The 20143-nt window shown below is 47.0% G+C and overlaps 1 protein-coding gene across 1 annotated transcript in view; it reads left to right on the forward strand.

Annotated features, from left to right (window-relative positions):
- CAMKV (CaM kinase like vesicle associated) overlaps window positions 1-20143 on the forward strand; it is a 594306-nt gene that overhangs the window by 536067 nt on the left and 38096 nt on the right. Inside the window, exon 7 of the mRNA XM_086938801.1 lies at window positions 1966-2041. Within this exon, the coding sequence (XP_086794927.1) occupies window positions 1966-2041 (76 nt within the window). The remainder of the gene's footprint in view (window positions 1-1965; window positions 2042-20143) is intronic.

Genomic DNA, 20143 nt, shown 5'->3' on the forward strand with positions numbered 1-20143 from the left:
CCCCGTTTCCTCTACATTTTTCAGAACCTACATCTTCAGGTCCCTAAGTCATGGTTTTGGCGACTGGAGGGTATGTGCGGACCTTTCTATGGAAGGGGTCGCTGCCACAGTTGGCACTCGCCCACTGCCAACGAGGCCATTTTGATGGTGGCCTAGGCATGTCCAACCTTTACCTCTATTATCTCGCCTTCCACCTTCTCATCATTCACGTCTGGTTTAATGGAGGAGGTCAGACCCTGCTTATAAGTTGGAACTTTCCCTGTTAGGTCTCTCTGCTCTGCTGAATGGCTCCCTGGTTCCCTTCCATATGCCTTTGGTTATACGGGGGGGGGGTTTCTGGCCTGGCAGGAGGCACTGTGTCATGTGGAAAGGGACGGTTAACTTACACAACAAACTACCCTATGGCACGGCACCTGGCTAAAGGAGGTGATGATTCTCATTGGCTTTAAAGAATGGACGCTATTGGGATTTCACAATTAGGAGATATATGGTCAGGGACACACATATGTTCCTTCTCAAACTTTTAAGAGTTATACACCCTCTCCCATACCCAATTCTACAGGTATCTTCAAATCAGACATGCCCTTCAAAGCCATGCCCAGAACGCAGAGCCCTTCCCCGAATGTAACCCTCTAGAAGCCAAACTCCTAATGGGCAGCCTGGGTCATGGTGGAGTTTGCAATCTACAGAACCCTCATTATAAATGCTCCTGGTTCACTTATGATTCAGAAAAGGGGGTGGTGATGAACAGAGTGTCTGAATTAAGCAGACCACTCTTACCCAGTCCAAAGATCAGGGCTTGATCCATCACCATTATTTATCTCACTGCACCATCCCAGCTCAGAACCTGGCTATATGCAAATCAGTCTGTCCGTGGCCCAGTGCATCATGGGAACAGGGCAGACTAAACTAATGGATCAAGCCCTGATCTTTCATCACCACCCCCTTTTCTGAATCACCTGGTTCACTTAGCCACCTCACGACCCAATGACAGGGTTGGTTGGGTCCCTTTGAGGAGGAGGATTGGTGTGATGCCCTGATGGCCCAGTGAGCTCACTAACACCACTAAACTTTGACTAATACAAATGTATTATCTCTATGCAACCTATCTCCTCCCACGATCCTATACAAGGCAAGCCTTTGCTCCGATACCGCCTGCTCACGGTGCGCAACCACTCTAGCAGAGTTCTTTCATATGGTATGGTCATGTGCGAGAATACAACTATACTAGTCTACATTGACTAAAGAGCTTGCTGAGGTTCCAGGGTAGGCAGTACCCCTCTCCCTCCTTCTGATCCTTCTTGAGGTTTTTGAGGGCACAGGTGGCACTAGGGCTGAAAGGGCCTTTCTAGGTACAGCCCTCCGTGTTGCAAAGCGTGATGTTGCGGCAAAAAGTCCCTCCTCCCCTACCCTTTGACAGTAGTGATTGGTGTGTCCAACAGGAACAAGTGGTGTTTGAGGCAAGGGGCTGCCCCCGAAAGTGTGATGGAGTGTGGGGAAAGTGGCTGAATTTATGACCCAATGTACTCAATTTTCCATATTTGGCAGTCCAATCATCATTTATACGTATGTCTTTTTCATGGTTGCAATATGAATCTGTTATACTACGTACTATATCTGTGACACTTACACAGTTGGCCACTTCATGGCTGTTAAAAGCTAATAAAAATGTGTTTATCAAATTTATATTTTCACGTAATTAGAAGTATGCTTTCATATGCTAGCCGCAAGCCCTCCTTTTAAAAGGGTCACAACATCCAAAATGTGTATACAACATTTCATATCCTAATAATGAGAGTAAAATACTGTCAGCCCTAAACAGCATGCACTAGCACAGCATGTTTTACGTTGGTGTGGTTTTAGCACTCTGCTAATGTTTTCTCATCTTCTACCAAAGGAATTTGATTTAGACTGGTGCTTTATGATGTATACAGCTCTCATTCATTCATATTGTTCCCACTGCAGCTCCAGAGGTGGTTGGGCGTCAGCGATATGGGCGACCCGTGGATTGCTGGGCAATTGGCGTTATCATGTACATCTTGTAAGTATAAGGATTAAAAAAAAACAGGAGGGAAAAGTGCTTCACCACCAAAATGCGTGCCAAGGAATACGTCTTAACAGTGTATGAGTTTCCCCCAAAAATGCATTTTGTGAATACAGTGAAAGTTGGCAAAATTAATTTTGTGGTATCTTGTGTGAAAATTGAACTTGAGGGCAAACTTTGTCCAACAATTTGATTGGCAGACAAAGAAATGCTTCCCACAAGATATTTTCTGCTCGCACCAGTCTCCCACGAGACATTTTTGGCATGACCAATCGCCTACTGAAAATAAAATGAAGGAGTTTCACATCAGCAAAGTCTGAGATTTCTTTGGATGAGAAATTCTCAAATGTCATGTATTTCACCTGTATAATACAAATATTCAAATACCTCTTAAAGACCTCTAAATAGCTGCTTTAAGCGCAGGACTTTCATACAATTGTAAAATACGGACTACTCTTTCATTACACAGGTCGACAGGTACAGTTACAGACCTTTGCTACAAGTGTTTTGCTGCTGCTTCCGGCCCTGCCCTTCTGAGCGGAAGCCAATGCTGGAACTGAAACTGTATATGTGTTTCGTGGTTCTGCAGTTTCGTAGTCGCAGCTCCTGTGTTAGCCACTTCAAGAAAACCCTACACTTCCTGCTGTGCTCCTTTTCGTAGCTGCTGCAATTGCCTCGTCCGCCACTCGATGGTGCCTGGCCTCCTGCTGTGGCTCCCCCTGGTCTCAGGTGAATTCTGCAGGTGCCCGTGGACATTGCCGCTGTTTGCCTCTTTTACTGGACTGGCCTGAGTTTCAAGGTGTTAGATCACCTAGGCCTTTGGTGTGCCTGCACCGCCGCTGCCAGTTGGGCGGCTTTGGCACCTTCCTTCACATTATCGTTTTTGTGCTTACGCCAGTCCTGACTCTGGCATCCTTTCTCCGTGTCTCCTCTTTCTTCTCCTACTGCAGTTCAAATGACCTCAAGGCTAAAAAAGAATAAAATCAAGTTTGAGTTCAGTGTGTGGCCTGGGATTAATGCTGCACCAACCATCCAACACTTGGAGAGAGGTCAGCAGTGTGAGAAAGGAGAGAAGAGAAAGGATTTGTGTATTTGGCTTAAAGGGTATTAGCATCTTATAAACCTTTAATATTCAACATATAAATATTTGATCAGCACTGGTTTTCTGGGGTGCAGCAAGGGATTGTTGGTGCTCTGTTCTGAGGGTAAAGTGCGGAGTGTTGAACCGGCCTAGCTAGGTCTCTGATGCAGCCTGCCGACCTCTTTGTACTCCCCCACCCCTGGCTCTCATCTGAATTCAGCTCCAGATAACAAAATCTGCCACCCTTTTCCGCGAATTCCGAATGACAGCCCGGAGGCTATGCTAAGACAGATTGATTCTTATGAGAGCCAGTAAAAAGACATCCCATTTAGAAACAAGGAGGCTCTTTCAAATTTGATGAAAGGTTTAACTCGATCTTCTTTCAAAAACAGAATGTCCCATATGAGGCTAAACATAATGACCCCTCCCTAATATGGGGGCCCTTACAGCTCCTTTAGCAGCAGGGTCAATTTTAAATTCAGCTCCATCTTTCGCTCAGCACTTACTTGCCTTAGGAATAACAAACTTGGAACGTGAGGAGTCCAGTAATCCTTATATTGAGGATTTTAACTTACCAGATATGGACATCAACTTGAGAAGCCGTACACCAATGACATGGGGCTTCCCTAAGACCTCATCTGGCCCTACGTAGGCTACTGGTTAAAAGCTCTTCAGTAATACTCCATCAGATTAATCATCAGTAGTAACATGGATGTCTGCGACAACCAACTTTGAAATGCTTGGGAAATTATCCTACAAACTCCCTGGTCAATATGTAAAAAAATCTCTGACTCTCTCAAGTGCATGAAACAAATCCTGATGTCCATTTTACCACTCCTAGAAAAGTCAGTGAATAATTTGGATCAAATTCAAGACATCTCACTTGTAATCCTGAGATTGCTGTTGGGATCAAAGAATGGGCGGGGGGTGCTTCCCAATGAGGTTCTTCAAACAGCTACAAATGAGACTGTTGTAAAACTGGGCCTCTTGGATCCTCGACCACTTGCTGGGGCGCCTAAGTACCAGGTGTACGATCATGCCTTTCCCCAAGCTCTTGACTGGGGTACACAAGCTGGTAAACTCCAAGTTATACCGGTTGCAGTACTCAGTAAGAAGCTGCAGAACATAGAAAGTTCCATATATTCATTAAAAAATATTTTTGACTCGGGCTCTCCAAGCGCTATAGCTCTCAAATCATAGGTGAAGTGCTCTTGTCCTGGGTTTGAGGCCTTCCCTATTTTCAGATCACTACACTGGGGTGCAACAAGCTTGGCTGATTTTCCAGATCCTGCTCTTTCTAAAGGAAAAACCAAAGCAAAAAATCAGTCTGCGAAAAAAGAACAAACATAGAATCTCTAAGAAAAACTGAAGGAAATTTAGTTTTCAAGAATCAGGAGATTTCGGGCCCCCTGCTACAAAGACCTCATGGGAAATTCCAAGAAATTCCCATTGTAGCACAAGCAACTCTGGTACGAAGGGGGGCTCAGCCGTAAAGATGGATTTCTATTCCATAATAAATCCTCTGGTTAGTAGGCAGGCTGAATCACCCACAGTTGAACTAGTTTCAATAGAAGAGGTGCCTTTGGATCTGAACCCCAGGGCTGATCCTTTTTGTGTTGCACCAAATATAAACCTGAACTGCATATGACTGAGTGGAAATTTCCCACCCTCTTATGTTTCTGCAAACACTTTTAGGTTAGATTTTGGAGTCTTATCCGAATCTGACTTAACTTTGAACCATTCCTTTTTATTATCCTGTTTTGCAGAGATTGAAAATCTGAAGATGATACAAAGTAGTGACATTACTCGTGTGTACCTTTTGCACTAACATGCAGTGCTGAATAGAAGGGTTCAGTTCAAAATAGTGAGTTTCTCCAATGTAGAGGTAGAGATGTAATACCCATCCTTGGGAAAATATAATCTCTAATTGGTACCATGTTACCCCGAAACCTGCAATTCCCGAGTATTATTTCATGCCATGCTTATGATTTAAAATGCCTGCATGTCTCTGTGATGAATGGAGGCATCTTGGGGTCTAGTGTCCCCAGAATCCACCCTCCCCCGCCCGAGTAGAGGATGAGTACATGAAATAGAATTGGCTAGCCGGCACACTCAATGGTGCCCGTGTATTGGGTCCAGAATCAAAGCCATGTCATTAGCAAGAACATAAAAGTAGCTTCCTGGAATGCAGCTGGCCTAATAAATATTCCAGAGAAAATTGAATTCTTAACGCCATCAACGCTTATGGTTTTCCCCCCCTGCGCTGAAAATCTGTAAATCCCATTAATCATGACGAGCTCAGCTCGGCATGAGTGTACGAGAGGTGTACCTCATGACGAGCTGAGCTCGTCATGAGCGTCGAAGGTGTTAAACAGCTTAAAAGCAGATATGATCTGCTTTCAGGAAACCTGGTTCTCTTCAGATTTTTCACGTAACAACTATTTTGTCTTAAGTTGTAACACTCTCCCTTCTAAGAAGAGACATGCAAAGAGAGGGATAGCCATTCTGTTGAATAATGATTTTAAGTGGGACTATAATATCTTTAATGACCCTTCTAATTTCTTTCAGGCTATAAAGATTGTTCCAATTGTAGATGGAGGTGTGATCATTCAATTACTAGTGGTGAATACATTTATTCCTCCAGATAAAAGCTATAATAACATGCTTTTGGATATTATCTCCTTCTTATAGAAAATTGGAAACAATTATGGGGGTGAAAACAGGTTCTGTTGGTTGGAGACTTAAATTGCAAAGTAGCTAATTATTTCATTAATTTATTCTCAGATGCAGAGAAAGAAGCTGTATTATAGCCTTATCGCCCGCCGTAGAGGGCTATACCGGCTATTAAAGGTCCTCTCCAGCGTTAAAGGCCCGAACCGAAGGCGAGGGCCTTTAACAAGGGAGAGGGACTTTAATAGCCGTTATAGCCCAGCTACAAAGGGCTATAAGGCTATTAGAACATTCTGCCACTAGAGGGCAGAATGTTCCAACAAAAAAGAACAAATCCTAATGGGAGCGTGAGAGGATTGGAATCCCTCAGGCGCCTTGAAGATTTTGTTCACAGCCAGAGCTGTGAACAAAGAAACATTGGAATGTTGGAGCTCCAGGCTTATACCAGCTATTATAAGCCCAGAACACTCCATTGTTTTCAATGGAGCTCCCAACATTCCAACGTTCTAATTAATATTCCGCCATTACTTTTTCCACCGAACTTGAGAACTGGTAAAAGAAGGCTTTCACTCCTTGGCCATTTAAGAAAGAATGATAACGCGATTTTAAAAGATAGATTCATCCAGGATTCCCCAGCTCGATTTACTCATAAATCATCACAGGAAACCTCCTCTATCATTGATTACATTATTGCTTCCTACACTACTTTTAACTGATTTGAAAGTTGTACATTCCCCAATCAGTGACCGCAGACTACTTACTCTTTCCTTAGAATTTAGCCTGCACCCTGTAGGGTCATGGGAATTTGATGGAACCAGCACAAAATGTGATAAGAATTGGGGTAAGACGCAGTGGCCGCTGACCAAATACTCCAATTTAAAAGGGCTACTTGTGGGGGGTTTTCCATCATTTAGGCCTTTGGAATACGGACATCCCTAATTCCTTCTCCCAATTTATGAAACAGATTGTAAAGGATGACCGTGCAATATACCCCAAATATTCTTGTAAACTGTTGTCACTCATTGCTTTCGATGAATAGGGAAATTAACAGGTTGATTTGAATGCAGTTTGTTTCTTTTTCGAACGAAAAAGACAGTTTTATCTCCCTACTGAAGAGAAGAAGGAGGTGTTTGAAGGTTGGTCTTATAAAACAGAACTTTGACTATAGGTGGGCCGACTTAAGAGAGCGGCTTTTAAGAAAAATGCTAGAAAAGTTTGCGCAATGATTTCTGATTCTTGTTGCTCTAAAGTGAAGTCTTATCCATCTCATATGCCTGAGGAAATTTGGAGAGGCTTTATTTTATCATTATATGCAGAGAACCTAGGGGCATATTATCAAGTCAGGCGATAAAATTATCGCTGCTTTAGCAGCAGAAAACTGCAGCTAAAACGACGATAATAGGCTTGATAATATGCTCAATGGAATTCCAATTGAAGCCCATGTTAGATGTGAAAGACATCTAACATGGGCTTCAATTGGAATTCCATAGAGCATATTATCAAGCCCATTATCTCCGTCTTAGCGGCAGTTTACTGCCACTAAAGCGGCGATAATTTTATCGCCTGTATTGATAATATGCCCCCTAGAAGTTAAAAATCAATCTGAAAATACACCTGCTGTACTCAAGACAGTTACTGCTAGTTACGGACCGCCTTTGGTGTTGGTGGGTAAAATTGAGTCCTCGATCAGTGCATTGCAATACTCAGGCGCACTGGGCCCTGACGAAGTCCCAGTGTTAGAGACCACCCTCTGGGCTATAGTTCTGCAACGGGTTTTTGAAAATGTGTTTTCTTAAAGGAACTGTCCCTTTCTCTTGGGTCGGAGGTGTCATCATCCCATTGTATAAATAGGCATTTGCAATGCAGCAGGTCTGGCATTTGTGAGTGTTTGAGCTATTGGTATTGTAAATGAGAATGCCTTTTATTTATGTGTTGGTTTTGAAAACAGATTAAAAAAAGGCATTGTCATTTACAATACCAATAGCTTAAACTCCTGCAAATGCGAGACCCATTGCACTGCAAATGGTAGTTATATTATGCCATAAACCCTATAGGAGTGCCATCTCTTGGTGACTGACCTCCCTCACTGGTGCCTCTTTCGCAACAGGATGAGCCACAGCATGTTCCTTGCTTCTTCAGCACTTCCACTGCATAAATAAGAAGAACAACGACAATCATAATATTAATATTTATATTAATAATTATAGTTAATATTATTAGTATTATGTTAACATTTCTAGGGCACGCTTCTTGTTGTTGGATAGTCAGGTCATGAAAGTCTGTAGGAGGGAAATTATGCTTGGAGAGGACTGAATGTAAGCCCTGTATAGTCCTGAAATAGCACAACACAACTGAGGATGCACATAACTCCAGTACTAAAATTGATGCTTGCTATTCTCCTAGTTTCTCCTTGTCAGAATCCCGTTCAGAGAGCACAACGCTAGCAGCAGCTACTGGGCCCAACCAAGGTTGAGGCCTTTTACTCCTGATGTCCCAAGGCCTGGCCTGCTTTGGATCCCAAGCAACTGGGTCAAGTACCCCTACAGCAAATGACTTTATAAATAGCGTGGTCAGAGCAGTCCAAGGCTTCCTCCTGGCAGATGTGGATTTAGGGGAGTGAACATAAGCTCACAGCTCAGAATACATACAGCAGAAGCAATAACTCATTGTTTAGCCAAATACTCACTTCCATGTAGAAAATTTGAAGTATTTCTAAGCTATCAACACAAAGGGAAATACCACATTCACAAACTACACAGCCCCTTTGAGGTCGGTTCTCCTGCGTTTCATAGGCAATTACCTGTGTCCCGCTTCCCCCTTGCTGTAGTGATAGTGGTTATTCACCATTAACTATATCCAACATCTAAAGTAGGTTATACTCGTAGTCCAAGACTCAGGAGTCCACTCCAACTCAGTATTAAAGTCAAAAGTGTTCCAGCGATGAAGCGCTATCTAGCAAGCAAATTCGCCAGAGCCACGGGCCCGAAATCAGTCTTACCTGCACTTGCTGGGTTGGAGTGACTGGAGTTCTTGAGCGCACCCCATCTGTGGGTTTTGGAGCGGCAGTAGCTGGTTCCGGAGACTTCACTGCACGCAGCTCACATGGCCTGCACTCGACAACACCAAGTTCCTCACATGAGGTCTTGCAACTGAAGTGCTCGAAGGTCCTCGAAGCTCCTTGCGGCAGGGTAAGTCTTTGGTCCGTCCCACTTGGGGGGAAGTAGAGCAAAGGTCCTGATGCTGATCCCTCATCAAGGTGTAGATGAGTAGGGGATCCCATGGTGGCCCCCCTCCTCCAGTGAGGACCTTGGTCAGGTCACACTTCTTGCTTGTCTGAGTGACCCCCTCTGGCATATGCGGTAACTGTATCCCTACTGCACACAGGCTTTGGCACAATTGGCACAGTAGATGCCTTCACAGCAGCCCCTTCTGGCATATGGGGCTGCCAACCCTTCATCGTGCAAGGCCCACTCCGCACGCCAATCTGTCTATGTCGGCCCTTCCTGGCATATTGGTTCGCCAATCACCCCCTGCACATGGGTTTCAGCCTGTTTGCACAGCGATATCATCCTCTCACGTCACAGTGGCCCTCCTCTGGCATATCGGGGGTGGCTGAATTTTCTTGTTCAAAGCATGACCTGAGCAGTGCAGCAGCCACCTCCTCACACCTCATAAAGGGAGTCCACTCGACAAGTTTCTCCACTGGACATCGCTCCCTCCAACACTCTCCCATTCCTAACATGGTACACTGGTCTTGGCAAGCCAGCAGGCACTGGGGCTTCAGTTTCCTGTGCAGGTGCTCTTGGATTTTTGCTGGATGATGCCCCCTCACCCAGCAGGGAGACTGCCAGGCCTTGGCCCCCAACCTGGTCACACACAGAAGCCTTGCACAGTTTCTCCTCCCCACACAGCCCAACTGGTTGCTTGACAGCTGACAATGTTTGGGGTCTCAAGCTCCCCTTACAGTCCATTCACCAGTCACCAATTGTGATTTAGAGTCTGAGTCTTTGACGTTTATGTTGGAGTCTACTTAATTTTGAAGTGCCCACTCCTCTGCCATCTCTTCCTCTTGAAAGCAGTCTGTCACAGCAGGAGTGACTTCAAAGCCATGGGAGTGACTAGAGTTCACATCTGGATGTCAGCCGCCGTGCTATGGTAATCACAAGGTTTGCCCAGGGCCTCAGGTCTACTCTTCATGAGTCTCTTATCAGGCTCATCCCCTTTCTGAGATCTGGCCAGGCCCCTTCCTTGTGACCTCTGATTCAAAGAGCACCCTTTGAAGTGTGCTGGGGAAGTATGGCTCCCTTTTCCAGTGTGTCCTACCCAGCTTACAGGAATGAAGCAATACACAAATCTGCCTGTACGGATTCCTCTACCTCCTTTCCTCATGTTTCAACATGCAGCCATGGGTCCCACAAAACTGAACCCACAGTCTGCCATGTGTAGTACAATCCATGGGCACACATACACCCAGCACATGCATTTAATATACATGCACTGTGCAACACTCTGTCCTTCACATACTATACCACTCACAGGCACACATACACCTTGTACATGCATTCACCATGCACACACTGCACAGTACTTTATCCTTCATGTACTGTACCACTTACAGAAACAAATACACTCAGCGCATGTACACCATTATGCACTGCACAGCACTCCAAGCCAATTCGATGTAGGCCAAGGGGTGAGTTAAGCATGCAGCAGAGGGTCCTTGAATGAGTAAGCCTGTAGCCTTCACTCCAGTGATTCAAGTTAAAAAGGAGCTGTTCACTCCTACTGATCACTACACAGTATGCTGCCACCACTGTGCTCGTGCTGCTTAACTCCAGGTAAAGGGAGTAGCCTTTCATTACTATGAGGGTAGTGCTTTGGGTGTCCTTCCAGCTCAACAAGCCTGTGATCAGTGAGACCTGCCTAAGTCATGACACACACGCATGATCCAGGTTTGCCTATGACAACAAATATCAGCATTAGGGGTACAGACATCAGTACATTTGGGGCACTGAGGCAGGGGTACACGTCCGTTACCATGCGGAGGACATTTCTGCCATAAACTTCTCATAATCTGAATACAAACATAATATTCTTTCAGTTCACACTCTCCAGTTCTATCGCTGCATTTAAAGCTAATGCAAGCATTTCTGCTACTCTAGTCAAGGTAACAAATTACTTTTCTTGCCTTTGGCAATTTAGGCATTGTTTGCTACTTGTAAGTTAATCTTGCATCCAGTTGCATGGTTGGACTGGGACAGAAAATAGAGCTATGCACCAAAATAAAAGTGGCTTCCATTCGCAAATTAGATAGCTAAAACATTGGTAACACAAATTGAAGCAGTATTGAACTTGTAGATTAATGCTGTATAGGCGTTTGGCAGGGTATAGGAGACTGCAGGCAGTGTGATAATATAATTCAAATCAACTGTAAAAAGTGGTCCATCAGGCCATAAAGCAGGCCCACAACCAAAACACTGACCCACACACTGACCTGCCAGAGCAGCCTTTCTGGCACTGTCAGATTGGCCTCTATGCTAGTCTGACCCTGCCCAACTATCGGACGCTCAGGGACTCAAGACATGCATGGCGGACAGTCCACCACACCACTAGGGTGGCGGGAGCCTGTCTGTGAGTCTGATGCCATACTGAGAAATTCAAGCCATTGTTGTAGAGATGTTTTTGAAATAAATTGCTCCCACTGACTTGGTAAAGGTACTCTTGGCAAAAACACAGTACTGGATGAGCTGCCATATCATGAGAGAATACTCAGAAAACCAATGGTTTGTTGCTGAAAACAGAAGCAGTGTTCATGAAATTGTTGAGTTTTTTTGCTGTATCTTGGGGATACTTCAGCCTTTTTTCTGCTTACAGTCACAAAAATCTGTCAAAAAGTCCACCGCAAGTTGGGAGGACTTCAGAATCTTTTTATCAAAGCCACAGACTCTTCTTGTAAAAGAAGCTCTCTGCAAAATACATTCTCAGCCTAGGTAATGAGTTTCCACAATGAGTACAATACAAAGCAGGAAGCTGAACGGGTTATAGACATGTTCCTAAAGCCAGTGATAAAAAATGAATTAGGAGGAATATGAAGAAGAGAACAACATAGATAGTAAAGCAGTGACATAATGAAAGCTAACACACTGAAGCAATAACAGAGGGATACAAGAGATACAGGTTATTCGATGAGTGATGCAGATAAATAGTGTATGCTCATTATGGAAGGTAGAGAATAGGCACATTACAAAGCTCTCAACAGTTGGCAACCATTTTGTGAAAGTTAGTGGCTTCACATAATAAATGGTTTTAGACGTGTTTTACCACACAAAGCTGAGCCTGGTACCTTAGTGGACTAATGCGTTCACTGTAGGGGCCTGTGTTTGACCTCATGGTCAAAGGTGCGCATCTCAGGGGATCCAATAAGCCTTTTATCCTTCTTACGTTGATAAAATGAGTGCTATTGAGTTGGGTAATAGTAGACATCTGTTATTCAGCGCCAAGATGCCCTTCAACGTGAATGTGCTTTTTACATAAACACATGATGCTGTTGCTGCAGTAAAGGACAGTACGAGCTTAGCATGAGTCGAGTGTTCTTTGACTCTGCCCATCGAAGTGCTACTTTCTCATGTCATACTATTAGCTATTGGGTGTATCATTACACCTCCTATGGCATAATTGTACTGCATTACAGACTGTTTTACTTTTCAAAAGTAAATGGAATCACTATGCATTCAATTATTTATCTAACAGATGCATTGTGTAAATAAATCAAATGTGATTTCTGTGTGAAATGCTTTTTTAAATATAATTTAGTCCAACTCAAATTTGCAAGGTAGACGCATTTGCTGTGCCACTACTTTTTTTGGTACTTAAGACGATGTGGGGAGCGGAGTGTATGGCAGCTTTAGGTGGGGTCTGGTTTGTATCAGTGAGAAGGACATTCAACATTCTTTCACTAGCTCAAAGAACGGTGCCTCGGTCACTGAACCCAAAGCATGCATTTAGCATTTCACAAAAATATCTACACCTCAAACCACTGCATCTGACAGAGCACTCAATATGTTAGCATGGTGGGCCCCGGGGGAAGCAGAGTCGTAGACTGGTCTTCCCCCGGGGTCTTTTGTGCAGGAGGGCCAGGCTGGGGTCAGGGGGTGGGGATTTTGGGGGTGAGTATGAGAATGCAGTGGAGGAAGGTGACTTCCTCTTCCTGCATTCTGGCACCTTCCGGAGGGTCAAATTAGAAAAGGAACGTTGTAGGGCCTAGGTGGTGTCTGAGTTTCCAGGTGGGCAACGGTTGCAGCGGACCCACTGGTTGGTGGTGTTCGGAGGCGGAGAGCGTGAGGCGATTGGTACGGGCGGAGCACGATGGCAGACGTGTCTGCAGAGCAGGTGAGGTAGGCCCTGAGGGTACTGGGCCATGCCGGCTGGGTGGATCTCCTCCGGCCCGGCGTTCTTGAGGAGGCGTGGGTGGGACTGACTCGGGCCTCGCGTGTGGCATCCGCTGGTGTTGCGGCGGCGTTGGTGGCTTGCATGGAAGAGCCACCACCGCCCGGGAGAAGTGAGCAAGGGAGGAGGCAGGGCGCGGTAAAGAAAGAAGCAGCTCGTGGAGGCCGGTGTAAGAGCCTGCCTCCGCGTCTGGAGGTTAACGAGGCAGAGGTGGGAGGGCTCACGAGGGTGGCGGTGTCACTGGGAGAACCACACTAAGCACAAGATGGCAGTGGTATATTCTGGCCAGCACCTCTGTAGAAGCTTGTATTGAATAGTCAAGATATGAATACAAGGATATTCTCCAGCGTGCTCAATGTTGAACACCGTGCCATCCACAGTGTTATATTGTTTGTGAGAAAACCGAGATCCAAATTGTATTACAATTTTTTGCTAGACAGAGCACAACCTAAATAGTTTGCTACCACAATGGTTAAAGTAGACCAAACATGTGTGGCATCATATAAAGCACAACTCAAATATAGTCCGAAAAACGAAGAGTCTTTATTTTCAAATCTTGATCAAAGTTGACTCATCATAGTTGACACGTGGGTATACATAGAATCACAGCTGACATGTGTTTCGTCTTGAGACGACTTTTTCAAGGCTAAGAACACACGGTGTAAGCGTTTCAAGGTTCCACAACACTTCCTGAATAGTGGGGAGGAGACTTCTATGTATGAAGCCAAGTTAGAGCATTTTAGAATTGTATTAGACCAGATCTGTTTCAGATATGATAATCAGAGCAGACAAAACAAGTCGAGTCCTGAGGGTGCAGGATCACGTAGTCAGTAGTGATAGGACGGTCGCATATACTCAATAGTATCTGTAGTGGCTAAAACAGAATACTGATAGCCTTCGTGAACATTAAAAGGATGTGGTACACCGTCCTATTAGATTTCAGAATTCTAAGACATTGCATGCAGTTGAATTTGGCGGCGGTAACATCAATACGGAAGAGGCCACCTGATAATGGCACGCGAAGTAATACCCACGGGGCTTCTCTGGCTTGTGTGGGACCTAACTTTCAAAACGCCACGCCAAAGAACTGGGAGAACCGCTGGGGCCGAGTGGCAGGCCCGATTATGCTGGGAAGGGAAGAGTGGAGGGAGCAGGGCCCCTGTCAGGTCCGGAGGCCTCATTTGCTTTAGGGAAGCAGGCGGATGGAGAAAGGGAGTGGGGGTGAGCCCACGGGCGATTTGCTGGCAGCTGCTATGGGAATGGTCACAGATGCAGGGCGTGGGGGCAAGGGGGTATTGCCCCCTTCCATCCCCGGTGGGAGTCGATGCATTTGGGGGACAAGATCAGTGAACAGCGCCTCCTTGTGCAGGAGACAGAGGAGCACTAGGCGGAGTTGAATGCTGCCAGGGGTGGAGCGATTTGGGAGGAGGAGGTGGTGGGGCCCCCCACACCTACCTCGGAGAAGGAGTAAAGGTGGGCAGAACATGAGGAGAGGGACAAAGAGGCTAGGGGTAGGTGGGAATGGGTAGGCAGCAGGGGGGGGCCACAGCCAAAGAAAGAGAGAGCCAGAATGGCTTTGAGGCTTGATGGTGCCGGGGCCCGCCCAGGTTGGAGCAACCTGGGGGGCAGGGGGGATCCAAGCCAGCGGAGGTCGGCAGAGTGATGGGTGGCACAGCGGGGTGCAAGATGACCTCAGGATGCCGGCCGGCTTGAAGCAGCAGGGGGTCCGCAGCGGCCTTCCCTGCGGCGCGGGTGTGGGCTATGGCGTCGTGTTTGGCGAGAGGGAGCGGGTTGAGTATGAAGACCAGTGAGGGTGTGAGGAGCGCAGTGCGAGAAGTGCTGTGGACGCCTGTTGAGGTGAAGCCTGAAGTGGAGTTGGATTATGACACGGAGAGTGAGCAGCTGGAAGAAGGGGAGGTGAGGGATGATGATGACAGGACAGGGGGTGAAGAGCAACAGTGGAGTTGGTGTCTTGCAGGGAACAAAGCCGGCGAAGGGCAAGGTGAAAGCTGAGACCACCAAAGCCAGCAGCACCAAAGGACGGTGGGGAGAGGCGCAGATAGCCTTGATAGGTGAGGGGGCATGGTGGGAAGCTTGAGATGGTGGGCCAAAAGGAGGGAGGAAGAAGGCCTGCCGGTTCATTGGTGGGGTGATGGGTCTTTGAGGGATGCTGTGGTGCAACCGTAGGGCTGATCCAGTGGGGGTACAAACCAGAAAGGGCAGGTAAGACAATGTCAATGGCTGGAGTTCAGACTGACAAGACAGAATGGAAGGAGGACAAAGAAGAGAAGGGTGAAGACAAACACCATAAAACATTTACGTGCATGGGGTTGGCTATGCCACTGGTGTCACATTTGTCAGAAAAGAATAGGAACAGAATTTGGAAACACAAATATGTGGACGTGTTTAAACTGTTGCACAAGGAAAGTTCAAGCGAAGGAAGGCTCTAAGGAAGGAAAATGGGAGCTATTGAGAAGTCCCAGGGTTCTGGTGAACATGGAAAACTGGACATCAGCGTTTCTCATTTATGCTAGTATTTATTGCGAGAAAACCTGGACAAGGCCATAGCTCTCTTGAAGCATATAGATATCATTTGGAAAGCCCAGATGCATTTTAGGGGTTTTGACTGGCTGAGCTACGATGAGGAGTTCCGGGCCAGGATTAGCGTGAACCCTGACAAGCCTTTTGGGAGGTGGATCAGGAGTTATGGATGCAGTGGGTGGCATCAAAGCACTTGTCTGCATCTACTCACACAGCCAGCAGCTTGCCGGTCACTTACCGGTCCTTTATACCGCGTCCCGCCCTTAGTGGGGTTGGAGGGACAACTGCCAATGCAGGAAGCGCAGGTCCACCTTCTAAGCCGTGCAGCAGCACCACCGGTGCATGTTGGTGTTACAACAGGGGCTATTGCTCCCGGTACCCATGCAAGTTCAAGCATGAGTGCTCAAAATGTGGAGGACGGCATGCCCTTACCCAATGTTTTACCTTGGCCACGCTTTCAGAGCAGTGGCAAGCCACGAAAGGAAGGGGGCAGACTGGGCAGTAGGGCACCTATACCAGTTAAAGTTGAGGCGATGGCGCAGTGGCTCTCGTGTTACCCGAACAGGGAGGCGGCTTTGAAGATTCAATGGGGTTTCACAGAGGGGTTTCAGGTGGGCTATCAAGGATCTAGGGTGAGGAGATGGGCGGACAATTTGAAATCAGTCAAGGAATTTCTGGGGGTGGTGGTGGTCAAGCTGCAGAAAGAGGTGGATGAAGGCAGGATATCGGGCCTGTTTGTCGACTGGCCGGTTGATGACTTGATCATTTCCCCACTGGGAATGGTGCCCAAGAAGGAACAGGGTGAGTTTTATATGATACATCACCCCACCTGGCTGGGTGGGCAGTTTGGAATGATTTCATCACTGAAGAAGACTCGAGGGTGCTCTATGCCTTGGTGGACGATGCGGTCCGCCTAGTGAGGGTGTGTGGGCCGGGGGCGGAAATGGCAAAGTGTGATGTGAAATCTGCCTTCCGCCTGCTGCCTATACACCCTGCAGATTTCTCTCTACTGGGTATGCAATTTGCAGGGGCTATCTATGTGAACAAGGTGCTGCCCATGGGGTGTGCGATTTCCTGCGCGCTGTTCGAGATGTTCAGCACATTCTTGCAGTGGGCCGTTACACAGATCAGCAGGCATCGGGAAGTTTCTCACTACCTGGATGACTTTCTATTTTTGGGAAAGGCATATTCAGGGGATTGTGGCAGGGCCCTGTCGCAATTTCAGGAGATGTCACAGCGTTTCGGAGTCCCCTTGGCGCCTGAGAAAACGGCTGGGCCCAGCTGTAGACTAACGTTACTGGGAGTTGAGCTGGACCCCATTCAATGGATGGCTCGACTAACCGACACAAAGGTGACAGAAATACAGGCGTGCCTTTTGTGGGCAATTGGGGAGAAGAGGATTGCGTTGAGGGCTGAGCAATAATTGTTGGGTTTTCTGAACTTCGCATGCAGGGTGGTGAGGGCTGGACAGACATTCTGCAGACGGTTCGGCATGGTCATGTCGGGTGCAGTCTTACCACACCACAGGGTCGGATTTCCATGGAGATCCAGGTGGATTTGAGGACATGGCTGACTTTCTTGACTGATTTCAATGGGGTATCACTGGATTTTGAGGACGAAAGGATGGTTTGGCAAGTGCAAATTTACTCTGATGCGGCCAAGGCAGTGGGCTTTGGGGTTTTCTGGGATGGCAGGTGGTGCACTGAGGACTGGCCGGCACATTGGGTGAAGCAGGGGTGGATCATTGCGTTTCTTGAATTTTTTCCATTGTTGGTGGCACTGGAGGTGTGGGGGTCTGAGTTTCAGAATAGGTCAGTACTGTTCCATGTGAATAACATGACTGTGGTGGAGTTGGTCAACCGACAGAGGGAAAGGGATTTGAAAGTGCTGCATTTGCTGTGAAGCTTCATGCTAAAATGCCTGAGATTGAATGTGGTGTTTCGAGCCAAGCATGTCCTTGAGGCGAATAATGACATTGCGGATGCTTTGACTCATTCACAGTGGCAACGGTTCCAGCGATATGCGCCATGAGAAGATCAGTTCAAGACCGAGCTGCCGGGTGGCATCAGGGCCTGGGGGAGTGAGGGTGATAGGCCTGGTGGAGAAATCTATAGCTGATACCACAAGACGGACCTACAGACTGGTATGGGCGGAGGTTGGATCCTTTCTGGAATGGTGTTGGGAGTCGTCGTTTGGAGACCGCTCAACTGTGGAACAGGGAGTGTTGCAGTTTGAATTACATTGCATTGACAAAGGGCTGTCTTCCGCGACGATTGCGGGGAAGTTGGCGGGAGTGTCTTTCTATTGTTGTTTGTTTTTTGGATTTGATCCTACAAAGGATGTGATCATTGGTAGGGTACTCAAAGGTTGGGGCAGGGAGCGAGGGGGGAGGAGAGGGGCGTTAAGGGAAGCGATTACATTTGACATACTGGTCAGACTAATTTAGGCATTGCCTCAGTGTTGTTATGACAGTTTTGAGGTTGTGGTTTTCCGATATGCATGGTATGGATGTTTTTTGGAGCTTTAGGGTGTCAGAGTTGTTGGGGCCGAAAGAAGTGAGCGGCAGAAGATAGAAGGAGATCAGGTTGGATGCAGGTTGCCTGGGGATTTGGTTGGGGCAGTCCAAGACGGGCCAGTTGGGGCGAGGGAAATGGGTTTGGTTGTGTGAGAGTGTTTGCAGGGGGTGTGTCCGGTGGCTGACTGGCAAATTTTTCTACTGGCAGCGAGGGCCATGAGTGGTCAAAATGTTTGTCATGCGTCTGCGGCAAAGGTGACAGTGGCACAGTTATTGGTGGTTTTGTGCATGGCCTTGAGACGGTTGGGTTTGAACCCGGCTGGTTTTGGGATGCATTCTTTCCGTATTGGGTCGGCGACGGCGGCAGCACGCCTGGGATGGTCTTAGGATAGGATTTGGCAGATCGTGAGGTGGAAATCTAGGTGCTGCGAGCGCTATGTGTGTAAATAAAGGGTCCTGGACTGGAGCATTGCCAGCTGGGTGGGGGTTCTGGATGTGTTACTAATGGCTTTTTCTCACCGTAGGTTGCGTGGGTGGCCCGGGGGCCAAGACGGTCACATGGATCATTGGGCATTCGTTTGTGCATTGGGCCTCAAAGTATGCAGAGCAACAGGTGTACAACCATAACCTGGGACTCAAAGGATGACAACATGAGGTGCATTTGTGGGGAAAAGGGGGGATGTGATGGGGGGCGCTATTGCCCTGTCTCACGAAGATGGTCCCCCAGAAAGGGTGCCCTGATTTGTTAACACTGCATTTGGTTGAGAACGATCTAATTCGGCTGTCAGGTTTGGCGCTCTTCCAGCTGATGCAAGGAGAATTTGAGATTTTGAAAGAAAGACTGGCAGGGACCTGCATTGCATGGACAGAATTTTTTCCTTGGAGAGTCAGGAGGGGGCCAATTAAACACAGGGATGTGTGGGAAGAAAGACATTAAAGTGATTGCTCATACTGGACTGCGACTGGAGGAACCGCTCTTCTTCAGGGATGACAGTGTGCATCTTTCGAGGCTGGGGAATGCATACTACATGATCGAGATGAGAGATGTGGTCAGCAAGTTGTGGAACGAGGCTATTTGGTGTAAGAAGGGTGCTTGAGTAGGTGGGGCGAAATATGCACAGTTGGACGGGGGGCAGGTAACCGCCCTAAAGGGGGTTCCCTGGTTGGCAGTACTTGGGAGGGGTGGGGGAGTCACTGACGGGCACATCCATCCCTCGGTGGGAAGAGTGAATGATGGAGGGGCTGGAGGCATAAATGTAATGCAGGTGATACTGGGAAGGATGCTAGGAGAGTCGTAAAGAAATGGATGAAGAATGGAATGGGTCATGGAGTAGAATGAGAGATGAGTTTGGAGTGGGTGAAGGGAGTTATTGGATGAAGAGTTGATGTTGGGGTTTGTTATTGGTTATTTGTTGTTATTTGGTTATTGCTTATGTTGTGCAGCCTGGTCCTAATAAATTGCATTTTCAGCATGGACTGTTTATTGCATGACAACAGTTTTTGTGATTGTGAGTGAAACAAGTTCAAAATGTGCACGTTTTATTTAGTCAGATAGCTGCATTGGTTTCACTCTTTATATAACTTTCACTCTTTCAAGGTTAACACACATAGCTCCACTCACCTCCACAAATTTGCAGGTTTCCTCCAGCTGGCCTTTGATGGCTTGGATTCTGTTGCTGCTTCCCACTAACATGGCAATGCCCACTGTAAGTTCAGACTTAAAAACAACACGAGAGGGATCAGAACCAAGACAAGCTATACTACACGTGGGCCTACGGTCCACCTCCTGTCCCCAATGGCCAGCGTGGACTCGTTGGGGGAAGGAGATAAAGCAGCAACGGGCGTG

The sequence above is a fragment of the Lissotriton vulgaris genome, chromosome 9 (assembly GCF_964263255.1).
Source record: "Lissotriton vulgaris chromosome 9, aLisVul1.2, whole genome shotgun sequence".
Lineage (NCBI taxonomy): Eukaryota > Metazoa > Chordata > Amphibia > Caudata > Salamandridae > Lissotriton > Lissotriton vulgaris.